At 58.0% G+C, this 18,049-nt stretch overlaps 1 protein-coding gene across 6 annotated transcripts in view; it reads right to left on the bottom strand.

Annotated features, from left to right (window-relative positions):
• Positions 1 to 482: 482 nt before the first annotated feature.
• IKBKG (inhibitor of nuclear factor kappa B kinase regulatory subunit gamma) overlaps positions 483 to 18,049 on the bottom strand; it is a 24,829-nt gene continuing 7,262 nt past the window's right edge. For 4 of the 6 annotated variants that reach the window (XM_057538918.1, XM_057538919.1, XM_057538916.1 and 1 more), the window contains exons 2-10: positions 16,817 to 17,018; positions 13,338 to 13,549; positions 8,835 to 8,953; positions 6,437 to 6,589; positions 5,831 to 5,927; positions 4,718 to 4,861; positions 4,290 to 4,432; positions 4,060 to 4,121; positions 484 to 3,770 (exon numbers count right to left, since the gene is read on the bottom strand). In XM_057538918.1, coding sequence (XP_057394901.1) covers positions 3,628 to 3,770; positions 4,060 to 4,121; positions 4,290 to 4,432; positions 4,718 to 4,861; positions 5,831 to 5,927; positions 6,437 to 6,589; positions 8,835 to 8,953; positions 13,338 to 13,549; positions 16,817 to 17,003 — 1,260 coding nt within the window. In that variant the 5' untranslated portion in view covers positions 17,004 to 17,018 and the 3' untranslated portion in view covers positions 484 to 3,627. Of the gene's footprint in view, positions 3,771 to 4,059; positions 4,122 to 4,289; positions 4,433 to 4,717; positions 4,862 to 5,830; positions 5,928 to 6,436; positions 6,590 to 8,834; positions 8,954 to 13,337; positions 13,550 to 16,816; positions 17,019 to 18,049 lie in introns of all 6 variants that reach the window. The other 2 variants (XM_057538921.1, XM_057538920.1) reach the window with 2 other exon arrangements.

Below are 18,049 nucleotides of genomic sequence, written 5' to 3'. Positions count from 1 at the left end.
GTGATCGAGTTAAAGTGAGGTCACTGGGGTGGGTCCTCATCCAATGGGACTGGTGTCCTTATAAAAAGGGGACATTTCGAGACACACACACGCACAGAGGAGAGACGATGTGAAGACACAAGGAGCAGACGGCAACTCCAAGCCCGGGAGAGAGGCCTGGAACAGACCCTCCCTCACGGTCTCCAGAAGGAACTGCCCCTGCCCACGCCCCTGGATCTTGGCCTCCCGGCCTGCACAACTGGGAGACGATACGTCTCTGCCGTTTGCCCCATCCAGTGTGTACAGCATGCAAGCGTCAAGTCGGCCCTCACACCATCTGCTGCCAGCCACCTGCAGTCAAACCTCCCTGCTGCACCCGCCCCAGGGCAGTAACGTACATCCTCTGTGTATCAAACTCATACATGCAAATGATAGGCATCTAGAAAATACATACATAAGGAAAACTTAATCACTGGTAATCCTACCACCACATCCATCCAAATGGTAGCCAGGTGTGCACGGCAGCTTTTACTCTTTTATTGGGGGTCGCACTTTATACGTAATTGTGTCTATGGGCTTTTTCACACCAAGGTGCTACAGAGCGTGTTCCAGGTGATGAGGGGTCCGCAGCGCTGGCTGCACAGGCCCAAGTCGTCACCCCGCCTGACTGGCCCCCACGGAAGGGGGTCCCTGCGCCTTGTCAGCAGGGCACTGGAAGTCTTCATTTGTTGCTATTTTGACATCACTTCTTGTGTAGTCCGAGTCTGTGTTGTTGTGGTCTTTCGTGAGGGAGAAAACCTTTCATATGGTGCTTATTTTATGGCTCATCTGGATTCCTCTTAAGCAGGTAACGAAGTGGGGCGTGTGGGAATGACAACAGGGATGTGCTTCTGTCTGTCTGTCTGTCTCTACCTCCCGAACCCAGGGTCATGAGGATCAAGGGGCCACAGCTAATCCTACAGGCAGGCTGCTTCCCTCACGGGAGGAATCCAGCCACTTGTTCCAGAAGCCAGAGAGTGGAAGCCCTGGTTTAAAACCCTCGGTCTCTCAGGTCCAGTCGGCCCTACAGGAGGAATCAGGCTCCCTAACTATATTCCAAAGTTACAGTAATCAAGACAGCCTCCAGGAAGAGAAGATTCCGAAGAGCAGTGGTTCCCGGCCGGCGCCTGGTCCCATCCCAGCCCCGACTCAGCCGGTCCGGGGCGCGGGCAGCACGTGTGTCAAGCTCTCGCCGCTGCCGCCGTGCAGCCTGCATGGGGGTCACCGCCAAGCCGCAGGCGCACTCCTGGGGGGGAGAACGTCCGCCTCGCGCCACACCAGGGTCTCCCCTTCTTCCAACCCCCTTTCAGAAAAGGGAGCTGATCAGAGAAGGGCTCCTGTGCGCCCCTGTCACCCTGTTAGAAGCACGAAGCCAATCCCTACACAGCCAGGAGCCAGCACAGGTTGCAGGTGGTCCAACGGCGCTGCCCCCTTTTCCCGGCCACGTCCGTCGGCCCCAGCAGCGGTGTCCAGCTGGAGACAAGACGTCCTAAGGATCGACACTCCCCAAGCCTGCAAGGGCCCACCCACCCCCAACTCCAGCTTTCCTCACCACCATCACCCTGGGGAACAAGCCCTCCGACAGAGCTGCAGCTCCTGGAGACGCCTGCCTTTGACTGCGTTTGTCCTAATCTGTGGGCTCCAGAAGACGACCCTGTGCTGGGCTGAATGGTGGCCAAGAGAGATATACGTGTCCTGACCCCCAGAACTTGCGACTGTGATCTTATGTGGAAAAAGGGTCTTTGGGGATGTGATGAAAGTAAGGATCTACAGATGAGGTCATCCTGGATGACACAGGTGGGCCCCAAGTCCAATGACAAGTAGCCTTAGAAGAGAAGAAAGAGGACACAGACAGAAGCGGAGAAGACTAAGCCACCAAGTTTGTAGCCATTTGTTACAGCAGCAACAGGAAACTAACAAACACATTCCCCCCAAAACAGAAAGTGCTCTTGTAGAAAAATTGCAGGATGTGGACTGAAACACAGCACCCATGAGCAGAGAACCTATCTGTGCCTTTAACGTGTTCCCGAAGGACCACCTGCGACCACATACTTGGGCTTCAGGAAGTGGGTCAGCCCCTCCCACCCCTGCAGATGCCAAGAAAGCCCCCAGCCAAGGCTTGTTTTTGGAACAGGATGCTGGCTGGGCCGTCTCCCAGCAGGAGACTTACACCCTGATCCTAGCCCACCCTGTCACTGCCACACAGCAGCGAGGCCTGGACAAAACCCAGGGACGGATCTGTGACATCCCATTCCCAACCAGGGCAGCCCACGGGGTGCAGGAAGAGGCTGGGCAATGAGGAATAAACCACAGTTGCAGGGGTAGTGCCCACAGCTTTGACATCCTCGGAAATATCCAGAATCTTGCAAAACAACAAGGAAGAGTCCTCTGGTGCCGGTAATCTGCCCAAGATTGCTGAGTGGCTTCTGCTGGCTAGGCCGGGGCATTTGCGGCTGGCATGGGGAACGGCATCACTAACTTTTGGAACGTGATGACATACGGCCGCCACTCCTCACGCTGGGTGGCAACGCACTTGGGGAGGACAAGCACGCACTGCAGTGTCAGGGCAAGGACTGGGAAAGTGTACGTGTGGGATGCGCCCCTCACCAGACCAACAAGTGGTCACAACAACTCCAAACCCAAAGCCGTGAAGGAGCAGTGGATAAACGTGACTACAAAGATGACAAGCTCCAGTCCAAACACACCGGTACCAAGCCAGGAGGAAGAGATAACCGAAATTTCTATCACACACAAGAGCTGATCCCACTAATGACCAAAGAGCTCCTGTAAGTCAAGGAACAAAAGACTTACAGCCCAATAGAAAAATGGGCAAAAAATACAAACAAGCTGTGTACACCAGAAGAACTGAAAAGGACCCTTCAAGCTCTGAAGAGATGCTCAAGCTCTCTCTTAACAGAGAACGGCTCGCCTGGTGGATGGCAGAAGCCCACGGGTTGGACACCTGTCATCTGCGGCAGGGCTATGGGGAGTGAGGGGGAAGCGGGAAAGCACGCCCAGGGGAGGGAAGCACCGGCACTGTCTACCCCCTGCTCGATGGTGCCGCTCCTGCGGGATCCAACCCAAAGGTACATATGATGGATGCACAAGGATTTTCACCGTGGTGTTGTTTATGACAGTAAAAAGACCAGTAACAGCCCAAACGTCCATTAGCAGCAGACAAGTTCGATCCACAGTGGTGCAGCCGCCAGTGGAACAGCACACAGCCCATGAGAGCAGTGCCGCACTGTGCCAGGCGGCCGGAACGAAAGGTTCTGCCTGTCTCAGCCTGGAAAGCAGTTGTCTGGGAGCCCCGGCCTTGGCTCTTGACTTCCCCAGCACAGGTGGAAGAAGAGCGAACTCCGGAGACAAGCAGTTCAAGCAGACAGAACGAACAAAAAAAGCAGAGCATCGGGCCTATCTGGGGTTCCGTGTGCCCTAAAAGAGGTGAACCAGTGGACGGGGGCGCAGAAGCGTAAGGCCCTGTGGCTAGCTCTCGGGGCTCAGAGAAGGGGCCCACCCTCTGTCACCCAGCCCCTAATTCAGAACCAGGCAGACAGGAGAGGAAAGCAACAGATTGCACTGTCCTGGGCTGGGTGTCGGCAGGCAGCCCTACTCGATGCACTCCATGACGTGTATCTGCAGGGTGTCCATGTCAGGAGCCTGATACTGGCACTTGGGGCAGCAGAAGTTGGGCGGCTCCTCGGGGGGGCTTCTCCTCTGGCTGGGCAGGGCCAGGTGAAAGGAGTGATGAGCTGGGGAAAGAGAATAGGCACCAGTGGGGGCGGGCTTCTTGTGTGTCCCCTTGCACAAACTGCAGGGAAGGGCCAAGACAGAAAGTGCTGAGACACCTTGGTTCCAGTGACCTGGGTCCCCACCGCTAGCGCCTCCCCTTTAGCCCCGCCCCCAGGGGCGGTACCGCTGGGGAAGAGGGGCCAGGGGCTGGTGCGAGCTCCCTGGAGCTCCCTCCGCTGGGCTCCACGGTCCTCAGCACCTCCTCCCAGCACCCTGCCCTCCCCAGCCCTCCCCCTGCAGCTCCCTCACCTGGGGCAGGGGCTAAGGGGGGCTGGGAGACCTCTACATGCCGCTTCCTCATGTCTTCGATCCTTTGAGAAAAGAAAGCGTCCAATCAATACGTATGAGTCAATCTCCAGCATGTAGAAAGCTGGTGGAGGGGCGGGGCGCGAGGCGGGGAGCGGGAGGCCAGCTCCCCCTGACCTGACGGGCCCAGTGCCCGGTGCCACCCCCCGCGGGCCCCGCGCCACAAGGCCCACCTGGCCGACTCCTGACAGCTGCTCTTCAGCCTGCTGTACTCCCGCTGCAGCTGCTCTAGCTGCTCCTGCACGAGCTCCTTCTTCTCAGCCAGCTTCTCCCGGGCCTGCCTCTCGGCCTGGAAATCCGCCTTGTAGATGTCCGCCTGGCAAAGCCAAGACAGGGGCAGTGCCCACGCTCCGTCAGCCACGCACTGGACACTCCATGCCAGCCACGGGGGGCCAGGGGAAGGCAGAGCCCGCTCCTGCTCTCCCAGAGCCCACGGCATGAGGACGGTCACCCCAAAGGCATTGAGAGTTCAAGGAACATGGCGAGGGACTCAAAGAGCTTCCGAGAAGCCACTGCAAGATAACGCCAGAGACCTGCCAGGCCCCGGCGCCAGTGGCCCGATCTGCTCACCCACACGCAGGCCACAGAGGAGAGCCCTCACCTGGGCTTTCAGCACCGGAACCGTCTCCATCACAATCTTGTGCTGCTCAGCCTCTTCCTTCAGTTTGTCGATCAGTTCCTGTTTGGCCACCAGGGCCTCCTCGGCCTGCTTGAGCTGCTGCTTGAGCTCTTCCAGCTGCAATCCCTAGATGTGGGCGACGGGGAGCTGACGGAGCCCGATCTGGCTCAGCCTTGGGGTCAGGCTGCCCCCAGGCCGGCTGCTGCTCCAGGAAAGCAGAACCAAGAGGAACGAGAGATCGGGCCCAGCCAGCCCATGCTGTGCAGGGCCCAGGAAAGGCGGAGGCTGGAGGGGACCTCTGAGGTCATCTGGCACGACCGCCCCCCAGGCTGACATTCCCTTCCCAACTGGACAGTCCTCCAACCCCTCAAAGGACGGGGGCCACACTCCCTCCTGAGGCCATGTGCTCCACACTGAGCCAGTCTCATTCACTAATGCTCCACCACGTGCCCGCTAAGCCGAGGCCCATCGGTCCTTCCGCTCTGCCACCTGGTCGAGGGTCTGCTGGTCCCTCACGGATGCCCCACACACACACACAGACGCACACACACACCACCAAGCCTTCCCTCTGGAGATCAAAGGGCCACGCTGTCATAACTAACTCTTCCTCATGTGACCCACTTTCAGGCTTTACCCTTAAGTCTCTTCCAGGTATGTTCAGGTTTGACTACATCCTTCTTAAAATGTGATCACTAGAAACTGCACTCAGTATAAGTCTGATGAGGACAAACTAGAAAAGGGGTATCGGCCACCTTCAACACTGGTATGGAAACATTCCCAAGGAAATCTGGGGACGCCTGGCGGGAGGGACCAGCTGCGGAGACAAGCGTGGTCCTGCCCGCAGGCGGAGCATCTGGAGGCACTGCCCAGTCCAACATGGGCTGCAAACAACACAGCCCAAGAGTCCCCGTCTCCCCACTGCCTGTCCTGAGCCATCACCCCACAGCCGTGACAAAGCTCTAGGTCGAATCGAGTATCCGTCTCCAAAGCCAACTCTGTGAGTCTGTTAAGGTAGGGCCTTGAGTTCCAATATCCCTGAACTGAGGGGAGCCAGCCCCAGGCTGACGGCCCAGGAGACACCTCCACCATACTCACTCGGCTCCGCTCGCTGCTCACCATGCTGCTCTTGATGTGGCTGTCGTACTCCTGGAAGAGCTGGTGATAGGCCACCTGCAGCTGGGCCAGCTTCCTCCTAAGGAAAAGGAGCTTAGGCTGCAGAAAGCACCTTGTCCTGACCCAGCCACAGCTCTTACTGCTTCCAACTCCACCCTCTTCCTTCTCGTCACGGCCACAGACCAGAATGTGGCTTTCAGGGCACCTGTGTGCCTTGAAGGCCGTCAGCTCTGAGGCAGGCTTTGCTACCTATTTCATATCATTTTCCATCAATCTGGCATTTCAAAATGTACACAAAGAAATGTTTATAATAAAATGGAGCTGTCCTGTACTGTTCAAAAAAGTCAAGTTCAAGAAAAACAGAGAAAAGCAGGAGGACTGTTCTAGATTAAAGAAGACTCAAAAGACACGCCAACAAGGAGAAGGTAGGATCCCAGATGGGACGCTGTTAACATGTGGACCGGAGAGCGAATAACGTCACCCTCTGAAAGCCGGATTGTTGGGGTGTGACAACGGTAAGGGACAGCTTTGGGCCCTCCCCCACGGCCGGCCCCTGGAAGGGCTCCCAGCAGGCAGCGGGCCACTCACTTCTCCTCCGAGGCAGCCTGGCGCTCCATGCGCAGGGCGGCGTCCACGCTCTGGTTCTGCAGGCGCAGCTGGTCCACCTGCACGCTGTGCTGCTGCTGCAGCGCTTCGCGCTCATTCTCCAGCTGCCGGGCCTGCTCGCTGGCGGCCCGGACCCTGGCGAGGGCATGGGAGGTCATGGAGGGCCCACAGCAGGACCCTCCTGTGCTCCCAGCATCCCTGCCACGCTGCGCAGAGGCAGGGACAAGTCACAGAGCAGTGGGACCAAGGGCGTCCTCCAGGCGTCACGGTGGACGCACTATCACTGGAAACAGGGACAACTGCAGGGCAGCCGAATGGGGGCAGGTTTGGGCTGATGGCGGCCCCCACAGAAGCCCTTTTGAAGGTGAAGGAGGTGGTCCCAGGGGAGAGGAGCCCCAGGGAACTGCCCATTGGGTTGGGACACGTGGGTGCTGGGGCCCCTGGCCAGAGCCATCTCAGTGGATGGGTTGGGAGGGACTGGGAGGAAAGCAGGTGGAGACAGCCAGCAAAGACAGCCTTTCTGGAAGCCGGAGAGGGAGAAGGTGAGAAATGGGGCAGGGCGGGGGGAGGGGGAGGGCAGGCAGGGGCAGTGCTCAGAGGCTCTTTGCCGACCAGTCACTGCTCCAGAAGTGGCGAGGAGGCGCAGGCCCGTCTGGACCCCGGGGTCCACACCTGCACGAAGAGCCTCGCACCTGCCCACCCAGGAGATAGCAGCAGCCTCAGCAGAGAATTCCCGGTGCCCTGCGCCATGGCGCCGTGACGGCTCGGCTCTCCTCAGCTACATCCGCCCCAGCCCGCGATCTCCCGACTCGACATCCCTATGTCCACACAGCTCCCTGCGGGGCGACAGCGGCTGCTTCTCAGTGGGGGAGGATACTGGGGATGGTCTCTGGTCTCACCGTGTGCGCGCGCCTCTGTGCACGCGCCTATCCAAATCTACTGAACACAGCTCCCCATCTGTGAGCCGACAAAATTTAGCGGCTGCCACTGTCATCAGCATGTGACAGGCCAGGGCTCAAAGGGCAGCCACGTGCATTAAGTCTGAGGCCACTTAAATGGCCACGCTGAATGATGCGAGATGTAGGCAGGCTTCCTGCCCCAAGCCGTCCAGCTCAGCACGTACATGCTCAGCCACGGAGACGGGGGCAGGGGACAGGAAAGGAGGGTGCCCAAGAGCCTACAGTTCCTGGAGTAACGCCCCTGCAGGGTCATTAAGTGACCAAAGTCAGCTTCTTTCATGTGCATAGAAAAAAGATAGGCGGGGAAGACCCAAAAGTGCCCTAAAAATTACACGTGCCTTTTCGAAGCCTGGAGGGACAGAAGCGTGTACAGGAAACAGCAGAATGCGAAGAGCCCGGGGTCAGCAGGCTCAGCCTTCTGCGGCCTCCCTTTCGCCGTCTTCTTTCTAGAGGGCAGCGCGCTCACACGCTGTCACCCCTGCCTGCTCCTCCAGCCTCCTTCACAAAGGCGCCCCCGACACCGCCCAGGGCACCCCGATCACCTCCCGCGCTGGGAGAGCTGGGGCCACCTCTGTCGCCTGGACCCGTCTTTCTGGATGGCAGCGGCCCAGCGGCGTGAGAACCACTGAAACATCCGTGCCCTTTGACCCAATGACCCCACTTACAGGAACCTCCCTCTGCAGGAGAGAGCGACTGGCGGGCCTGAGGCTGCCAGCTTCAGAAGGGCCAGCTGGCAAGGCTGCCCCTGGGGTGGTGCCCGGGCAGTGGGCTGGTGCGAGTGCCCTGCATCGACGAGACACTTTCCCTACTGATAAGGGTGGTCCCTGTGCCTGGACTCTGGCACCACAGGGTGGTTTATGGGGCACACCTGCTTTCCCCTGGGAATCGGGAAGTTTGGCACGTGCCGGGCTGCGACCAGCCCTCAATGAAACCCGGGGCGCTGAGTCTCGAGTGGGCTCCCTGGGTCCCCAGGGAGGCATCTGTGACTGCCGGCGAAGGGAGAGTGCTCGGCTGGCCCCTCATGGGAGGGAGAGAGGAAGCTGAAGGGGTGGGGCTCTCCACCCCCGACCCGTGTCTTCTGTCCTTGGGGGTGCTGGCGTGTGCCCTTTCCCTGCCATCAACCTCAGCCGGGAGGGCACTGGAGTGCTTTCCTGCAGATCACGGGGGTGCTCTTCCCCGCTGCCCGGCAAATGCCCCCTCAGGAAATAATCCAAACTCCAGCAAAAGGTCAGAGAGGCCAGAAGTGCCGCTGGGACTCAGGTCCTGGACACCCAGTCCGCAGCCCCACCACACACCTGCCCCACGACCGTGTGCTCCCGTCCATCCCATCACAGAGGAACTCTCTGGAAGCCCCTGAATGGCCTCATTCTTCTCGGGCACCCTGACAACGGCCTCCAGGCTGGTTTTCCCTCCCTACTCACCTGCCCTCCAAAGCCTGCCGCTCCTTGGTGGCGGCCTCCAAGCGACTCTGGCTCTCCTGCAGCTCCCCCAGCAAGGATGTCACCTGGGCTTTCACTGAGGCCTTGTCCTCGGCCATCTGCTGCATGAAAAAAAGCCACTTCCTGTCGGCGATGCTTCCTTACCAGCTGCTCACCCCTGGCAGCCCCAAGCCCCAGGGCAGCTGAAAGCACTGAGACGGGTCCCCCGAGGGTCTCCCCTCGAGCCCTCAGCACCCTCACTCATCTCACCTCTCACCTCTGGAAGCTTCCCCCGCCCCCAGCGAGGCAACTGAAGTGGTGGAAAGGGATCGAGTCCCATAAGCCCCCACTCCCAGCCCCTCCTCATCCCTGCAGATGGGGCAACAGGAGACCCAGGGACACGGGAGCACAGAGGTGCCTCGAGTCTCACAAGGCTGACAACCAGGCCACGAGGGCTGAGCCCAGCAGGAGTCTGTGTGCCTCCGTCATCAAACTGTCCAGATCCCAGTCCCCTGAGACCTCAGGCTGCTCAAGCCCAGGGTGCAGCGCCGGTCCTCTGCATACCCGGCCCCTCCGCAGTAACCCCTCGGTAGTAACCAGCACCCCTGTGCTCCCGGCCACACACACGGCCCCGCCCACCATCCTTCTCAAGGGCAGTCTCAGGGCCGCGTCTCCTCTCCAGCTACACGCGCACGACGATGACCTGCTCCGTCTCAAGGCTTTCAGTACCCTCCACGGGCTGAGGGCTTCCAGATTCCTCCCTCCAGGACAGACTTCTCTCCGGCACCCCAGCTTAGCTACCCAACTGCCTGCCCAGCTTCTCCACATCAAGGCCCGGAGGCTGCAGTAAGCTTTCCCCAAAAGGACCACAAAGCAGGGGGCTTAAGACAACAGAAACAGATTGCCTTCTAGAGGCCGGGAGTCCAAGAGTAAGGTGTCGGCGGGGCTGGTTCCTCCTGAGGGCCCTTGGCTGTAGCAGCCTCCATCGTCACGTGACCATCTTCCCTGGGTGTCTGTTTCTCTTCTTTTAAAGATACCAGTCATTGGATTTAGGCCCGTCCTAAGCCAGTGTGACCTCATCTTAACTTGATTACAGCTGCAAACACCCCATTTCTAAATAAGGTCACATTCTGAGGTACCAGGGGTTAGGATATGGGCATTTCTTTTGGGGGAACATAATTCAACCCATAACACCCCCTACACTAGACAGGAATCCAGATAATGTCTCACACTAGCACAGCACCCTCCCACGGCTCCTGTCACACTCAGGATCAAAGCCCAAATCCTTCACTGGCTTACTAATCCCACATGATTAGCCCCACCATGACTCTGCCCTCCTCAGCCCCTATCCACTCTGCCCCAGCCATGTCTGCCTCTTCGGTCTTCCCTGAACATCACAGGCATGCTCCTGCCTCAGGACCTTTGCACATGCTTTCCCCACCTCTAAAACAGTCTTTCCCCAGATACCCACATGTATTCCAGTCCTGACTAGATGGCACCCCATCTAATCCATCCTCCAGTTAGCAGCACAAAACCTTGCAGTCTTCTCTGCCTCTCACAGCTCACGTCAGATCCACCAGGAAATCCTGTCAAAATGTATCTTAGAATCTATTTGATGACACTAAGCAGGTAACGGTAACTACTTCAGGTGTGACGGTGGTATTGTTCCTATGTTTCTTAGAGATGCACACTGAAATATTTAAAGATGAAATTATACGGTGTCTGGAATTTGGTTCAAAATAATGGGGGAACTCCTAGGTATCTACCTGAAAGAAATGAAAACCCATGTCCACACAGGAATATTCACAGCAGCATTACTCCTAACAGCCAGAGTGGAAACGACCCAAATGTCCATCAAATGACGACTGGATAAACAAAACGTAGTCTCTCCATACACTGGAATATCATCCAGCCATAAAGTGAAATGAGGTACTTGGACAGACTACAGCATGGATGAACCTCAAAAATATGATGCTGGGACTTCCCTGGTAGCGCAGTGGTTAGGACTCTGAGGTCCCAATGCAGGGAGCTCAGGTTCGATCCCTGGTCAGGGAACTAGATCCCACAGGCATGTTGCAAGTAAGAATTCGCATGCCAATAGGGAGGGTGGGAGGGAGGGAGATGCAAGAGGGAAGAGATATGGGGACGTATGTATATGTATAACTGATTCACTTTGTTATACAGCAGAAACCAACACACCATTGTAAAGCAATTATACTCCAATAAAGATGTTTAAAAAAAAAAAAGAATTCGCATGCCATGACTAAGGAGCCCACCTGCCACAACTAAGACCTGGTGCAACCAAATAAATAAACAAATAAATATTATTTAAAAAAAACAAAAAACGTGATGCTGAGTGAAAGCAGCCAGACATGAGAGCCACACGGTGGATTCCACTCACAGGAGATGCCCAGAACAGGCCAACACAGCCAGGAAGATGAACGTGTGCCCAGGGCTGGGGAGGGCAGGACTGGGGAGTGACTGCTCGTGGGGACGGGGTTTCTCCTTGGGATGGTGACAATGTTTTGGAAGCAGATGGAGGTGATGGTTGGACAACTCTATGACTATACTAAAAACTACTGAATTCTACACTTTCAAGGGGTGAATTTCATGGTATGTTGAGTTTTATCCCGGAAAAGCTGTTAGAAAAAACTCCAGCCTGTGGCTCTACCACTTTCTCCAGGGACGGGCACTCAGCTATGCCCAGGTTTTTGCTGGGGTCACCGTCTTATCCCCATCACCTGTTGACCATGTGCAAGAGTTTCTCTTACGTATACCTGGGGTGCAACTGATGAGTTGGGGGTGACCTAAATTTTCAACTTGAAGAGAAAATGCCAAATAGTTTTTCAAAGCAGTGGCACCAACTGATGCTGCCACCAGCAACATGAAGCCATGGCCCCTCCAATACCCGCTACTGTCAGACTTGTCAGCTAGAAATCGGGCTTTGGCAGTGGCTCTGATCGCTACCGTGAAGCCAGCATCCCATCACGGGAGCACGGGGCAAGCGGATGCTCTGAAGGCAGCCTGAGAACAGCAGCCTTCTCCTTCTCACTTCTGCGCCGAGTTCAGGATTGCAGTGGCTTTACCGATGGCCCCAAAGTGACGTGGCCACGGCCTAACCCCCGGTACCTGTAAATGGGACCTGATTTAGAGACAGGGTCTCTCCAGATGTGACCAACTTAAGATGAGATCGTACTGGAGGAGGGTGGGCCCCTGATCCAGTGCCTGCTGAGAACTACAAAAGACTCGGACGCTCGAGCAAACTCTAGAGTGGCTTCTTGCAGCCTAAGCTCACGACCCTGGGCCGGCTCAGCCCCCTTTTGAGTTCCTGTCTGAGAAAAGAGGGCTGGCAAAAGAATGTACTGTTTGTTCCAGCCAACACCTGACCTAGCCCCCCACCATCCTCAGAGCCTTTCCTAAGAGGGCTCCCAACTTGTGAATCCTTCCTCTGTCCCTTTGAGACAACCCAGGAGTCTTTCTCGGGGACCTGAGAGCCATTCCTCTGAAACGGAATCCTCAGGAAGGATAGGGCCTCGGTCTGCCCGTGTCTGCGTGGGATGGAATCCTAACTTCCAGAACTGACTCCCGGGGTGGATGCCGCTGACCTCACCACACTGACACTGAGCCACCCCACGTGGGTTTTCACTTGAGCCCCTGCTCGCTGCCCCCACCTCACTCTCCCTTCAAATCGCCAGCACCTCTGTGCCCATCAGAAGGGTGCTCGGCGCCTTCCCCTGCTGTCGGTAGTTACCAAACAAAACCTGTTTTTACCCCTTTACCTAATGGCCGGCTGAGCCGCTCTCTGACACCAGTGTCTTCATAAGAGGAGGAGAGATGCCCAGACACACAGGGAGAAGGCCACATGACAGTGTGCTTGCAAACCAAGGAACACCAAGTCCTGCCAGCCAGCACCCGAGGCTGGGGGAGAGGCCTTGACCAGATCCTGCCCTCACAGTCCTCAGAAAGAACCAACCCTGCCCTCACCTTGATCTTGGACTTCTGGCCTCTAGAACTGGGAGACAATACGTTTCTGTGTCTTAAAACTACCTGGTTTGTGGTACTTTGTTACAGCAGCTCCAGGAACCTAACACACCTCCCCAAGGGCCCCCACCAGGCAGTCTATGCCACCAGGGTGATTTGGGGTGGGGCCCCGGGCCACATGTACCAGCTTGACCTGCGGGGCGCAGAGACCCAGTAACTAAGGTCAGTCACGTGGGCGCCCCAGGCCTCCAGGACTGACCCCCACTCAAGTCCCCGGACCACACCACTCAGGGGAGCTTCCCTGGTGGTGGTACCCGTGCGTGTCATCACACGTGGCCCAGCCTCTCCTGGACCCGCCCTCTGTTCCTTTTACCTTTGCTGATTTCAACCCGCATCCCTCCTGGGTGACTAAGCCATGACCACGAGGACAATGGCTTTTCCCAACTCCAGGAGCCCCCCACCCCCGCCCCGGCGACCCCGAGCGCAGTCCCTGCGGGTCCGGGGCGGGCGGCGGTGGCCCGCTACCTGCTGGTATGTCTTGAGGCGCTCCACCTCCTGCAGGGCCTGCTCCCTCTGCTGGTGCAGCTCCCACTTCTCCAGGCTCAGCCTCTCCACCAGGTCCCGGGCCTCCTGGAACTTCTGCATGAGGAAGGCCTTCTCCTCCCTCTGGCTGCCCTGGAAACGCTGCAGCTCCTCGCAGCGTTCCCGCAGCATCTGGTTGCTCTGGCGGATGGCATCTGCAGAGGTGGCAGGGGGCAGGTGAGCCCGGCGGCCGCGGCCTCCACCACCCCGCGGTCTCTCCCACCCTGACAGCTTCCAAACACTCCCTTCACTTCGCCAAGCGCTTTCGAAGTCAACTACGCAAATGACGTGCCCCCAGTGTCTCCAAGATGTTAACCACGTCAGCTTCACTTAAAAGCATGTGTCCGGGAGTTCCCTGGTGGCCTAGTGGTTAGGATTCCAGGCTTTCACTGTCAGGGCGTGGGTTCAATCCCTGGTTGGGGAACTGAGATCCCACAAGCCGCACGGGGCAGCCAAAAGAAAAAAAGAAAAAAGCACATGTCAAATGCCACTCTCTTTGCAAGTGACTCTGGAACTCATCTGCCCTCTGCATGGGTCAGAGGTGGGCCGCCCTGGGGCCCTGGGTCACTGCCTTCGGGATCAGACTCGGGGGCACAGCCATCAGAACAAACTTGCCCGTGGCACTGCTGGCCAGACCTGGGGGGCGGGCGAGAAGCCCTGGAGCAGGCCACTTAGCCACCTCTCTGAGCCTCACCATCCCCATACATGTTCAATGGGGACAAGCGTACCCATCTCACAGGATGAGGAAGGGTAAACAAAACAGCAGCCAAGTGCCTGGTTTTCAAGACAACCTCAAGAACCAGCCCATCCTCCTTTCCCTGGGCAGTCAGCAGGACCTAAGGAAAGGACAGCCACACACCCGGGGACACCCCAGGCAGCAGAAATCCGTTGGGGGTGACAGAACGGATCCGTGGCATGCAAAGGTTCTAGCCACTGCAGAGCTGGACAAGAGCGGGGCAGGCAGTAGCTTCAGGCCCCCCTCTGGTCAAAACCCCCAAAGAGCTAACTGGTGCCTGCTGACGGAACATTCTTTCGCTGGAACCACAGTGGCTCCTGAGCCACCTTCTGCACCCCACTGTCCCCTGCCTCAGGTTCCTCACCAGCCCCCACCAAGGCTCGGCTCAGCTCACACGCGACTTCTCTTGTTAACTGAGGTGCAATTCACAGAACACCAAATTCACTATTTTAACGATTTTAAAGTATACAGTCACTCAGCGGCTATAGTATATTCAGCAAGCTGTGCACCCATCACCTCTATCTAGCTCCAGAACATTTCCATCCTCCAAAAGAAACCTCATACCCACTGGCAGTCACTTCCCCTCTGGCCCCGGACCCTGGCGCCCACTCACGCTTCTCTCTCTACACTCACCTCTCCTGGACACACCACATCAATGGACTCCTACACCAGGTAGAAGCGACTTCTTCCATGAAGCTTCACCACAAATACTCCAAGCAAATCCTACGTCCTCCCTCCTGCCCCCTCCTCCATGGGAACGATCACAAGCATCACACGGGCAGACACCTCGGGCCCCGGGACTTTGGACCAGGGCCTGATACACCGCAGCCGTAGAAGCAGAAACGTGCAGAGCCCGAGCTCCCTGGGCGGCAGCTGGGGGTCCATAGGCCCCGTCTGGCCAGCCTGCCACACTCTCACCCCCGAGTCCCCTTTGCCAGAGCGCTGTCCTGGGGATGAGCAGAGACTATGCACGTAGCTATGGAGGGGGGGCTGTCCCCCACCCCTCAACCTGGCTGCCAGCTCTATGTGGCCCCAACACACTAAGACATTTGATGACATCTGGGGATATTGCTGGCTGTCCTAACTGAAGGGGTGCTATTGGCACCTCGTGGGTAGAGGCCAGGGATGCTGCCCGACACCCCGCAGTGCCCAGAACAGCCTCCAGACGTCTGAGCGCTGAGGGGAGGACCCTGTCCTCAAGCAGGTGGGTCCCGGCCCTCTGTGCGCGCGTCAGGGCTGTCTCCAAAGCAGCCCCCAAGTGGCCGGCTGACCACGCTGGACCCTTTCCATCCTGCAAGAGAAGGCGACTCATCTTCACAGAAGAAGAGACACATATTCTAGGCACAAGTTTGGTCCCTGCCTGGAGGGCCTCAGCCAACACCAGTCTCTGAGGCCTACAGGGCACGTGACTCATCAGCACAGGGCCCCACATGACATCCCATCACACCAGAGGATGCACTGTCCAGCAGCGGGGTGGAGGAGTGGCCCCATGACTGTGGCCTCCACTGCTTATGTCACATGCCAACCTGCCCGCCAGCTTGGACAGTGGACGGCTGAGTGAAAACAACCCAGGCCCCGTCCTCTGGGATATGGTGTACACAAAGGCTGCGACCTTTATAAGCCCTGAGTTGCCAAGAGGAACCAGGATGAAGCAAAAGTGGCCATGTGCCCCATCACTCCCCGTGACCCACCCGGGGAGTGTGTGCCGCCCATCCCCACCTGTAGCTCTGGGCTCGGCAGTGCAGAAGGTCCTCACTGCACAAAACACAAGAGTCTCACTGAGTGAGAAGCCAGGGGCGCCGCCTGGGCAACTGGGGCTACCGTACCCAAGGAGCGGCACGCCAGACGAGGAGCCCCCGGGGCACGACCACCAAGGGGGGAGGGCCGTCCCACGCGAAGCGGGCAGGAGTGGATCACACCCCAGGACAGCCACACCAGCTGAGGGGCGCGATGCGACGGCCCCTGGGGCCTGGAGAAGCTGCCCCCGATGCAGGTGAGGACATGGAGGGTGAGTGAGTGGGGCTGTGATGAAGATGGAGAGGGGGCGGCCCGGAAAGTACTCGAACCCGGCCACCTGGGGGGTGGGTGCTGCTGGAGGACAGCCCTCAGCTCCGGTATCTTCGGGGAGCGGCCCGCCGGGCTCATGCCCCGCGCACAGGGCCTGGACGCCCCTTTTCCAAAGCAGCCCACTGGCCCTTCTCAGGGAGGCCACGCCCATCCCCAGAGCAGACCACAGCCCCTTTCTGGAGCAGGTCACGCCCCCTTCCCAGGAGAGCCACGCCCCTTCCCAGGAGAGCCAGTGCTTAATGACTGATCAGTACGGAGACAGAGGGGGCCTGGCCGCGTTGGCCCAAGCGGGACAACGAAGAAGGGTCATTCCCGTTCCAGAGCTCCTTGTAGGGCTGGCCTGCACTGCGGCCCGGCTTCTCCCTCCGCCCTCCCCTGCTTCTTCACTGCCCTGCCCTGCCCTTCCTCTCCCCAGTGTTACTCCTAAGAGGACTGTAAATAAACGTCCTGCACGCCACTCTGTATCTCAAAGTCCACTTCCAGGGAATCCCACCTGAAACAAAGAGGAAGGGCGGCTGAGCTTGAGTCAATGCAGAGGCGCAGGTGAGTGGGATAGCCCTTGCCCCAGCAGTGCCACGTCCCCGGACATTTTACTCCACACACCCGCCGCCTCCCTCACCTCGAAGCTCTTGATTCTCCTCCAGACAGCGCTGGAAGGTCTCAGGAGCGCCCTGCTCTGAAGGCAGGTGGAGCATGGCCGGCTTCCCCAGAGAAGACTCTTCCCCCAGCACGTCCTGGTCCCCTGCCGGGCCGCCGCTAGGCTGCACCATCTCACACAGCGGACTCTTCCAGGGGGGCCTGCTCATCCAACACGTCAGGGTCTGAAACAGAGAGCCAGCAGAGGCGTCACATGAGGAGGCCCATGCAGCATTCTCCTACCCGGCAGGCCGGCGAGGAGTTCGGGCGCCACACTTTGACGACCACTGTGCCAAGCGGAAAAGGGTGCTGAGAGGTGGCACCCACTCCCATTCCAAAGGGAGGTACGGGCGTTTACGCGGCGCTTCGCAAGGTCACGGTTCAGCACTAGTTGTAAACTGTGCCTAGCACTATCTCCAGGCTGTAACCTGAAGAACTTCACCAGAGAGGAGAAATCACAGAGAAGATTATTTTTGGAGGGAGGTGTCAGTGTGCCGGGAATCCTACCCCGACACATACACCTCCAAGCACGAGTGGAGGGTGCTGGCCCCTCACCTAGTGTACTGAGTGGAATGATGGCCCCCAATAAGGTATGTCCACGCCCTGAGCCCCAGAACCTGTGACTGTGACCTGACTTGGCAAAAGCGGCTTTGCAGATGTAATAAAGTTAAGGATCTGGAGATGAGATCATCCTGTATGAGAGTGGCCCTAAATCCAATGGCAGGGTCCTTATAAGACACAGAAGAGCAGAGACACAGACGCAGAGGAGGAGCCACGTGAAGATGGAGGCAGAGACGGGAGGTATGCGGCCACAAGCCAAGCGGCACCTGGAGCCCCCAGAAGCTGGAAGAGGCAGGAAGAACCCTCCCCTGGAACCTCCAAAGGAAGCACGGCCCTGCCAACACCTTGATCTCAGGCTTCTGGTCTCCAGAGCTGGGAGAAGATAAATTTCTGTTGTTTTAAGCCCCCTGGCTTGTGGACATCTCCTACAGCAGCCCTAGGAAATCCATACACCAAGTAAGAGGGGCTTCACTCAGAGTCTGATGAGTGTTCCCTGGACCTGAGGGGCCGAGGCGGACATCTAGCATCTGACATGTACTGAAGCATCTGAAAGTGGGAGCTGGGCTCACAGCCGAAGAGAGAGTGGCAGACACAGGCTGAGCTCTTTGCGTTCTCTTGTGAACTAGAGTGCAGAGAGGGAGGCTATGCCAGACAG

The sequence above is a fragment of the Balaenoptera acutorostrata genome, chromosome X (assembly GCF_949987535.1).
Source record: "Balaenoptera acutorostrata chromosome X, mBalAcu1.1, whole genome shotgun sequence".
Lineage (NCBI taxonomy): Eukaryota > Metazoa > Chordata > Mammalia > Artiodactyla > Balaenopteridae > Balaenoptera > Balaenoptera acutorostrata.
The sequence above is the reverse complement of the archived record's forward strand: the minus strand, read 5'-3'. Positions and strand labels throughout refer to the sequence as shown.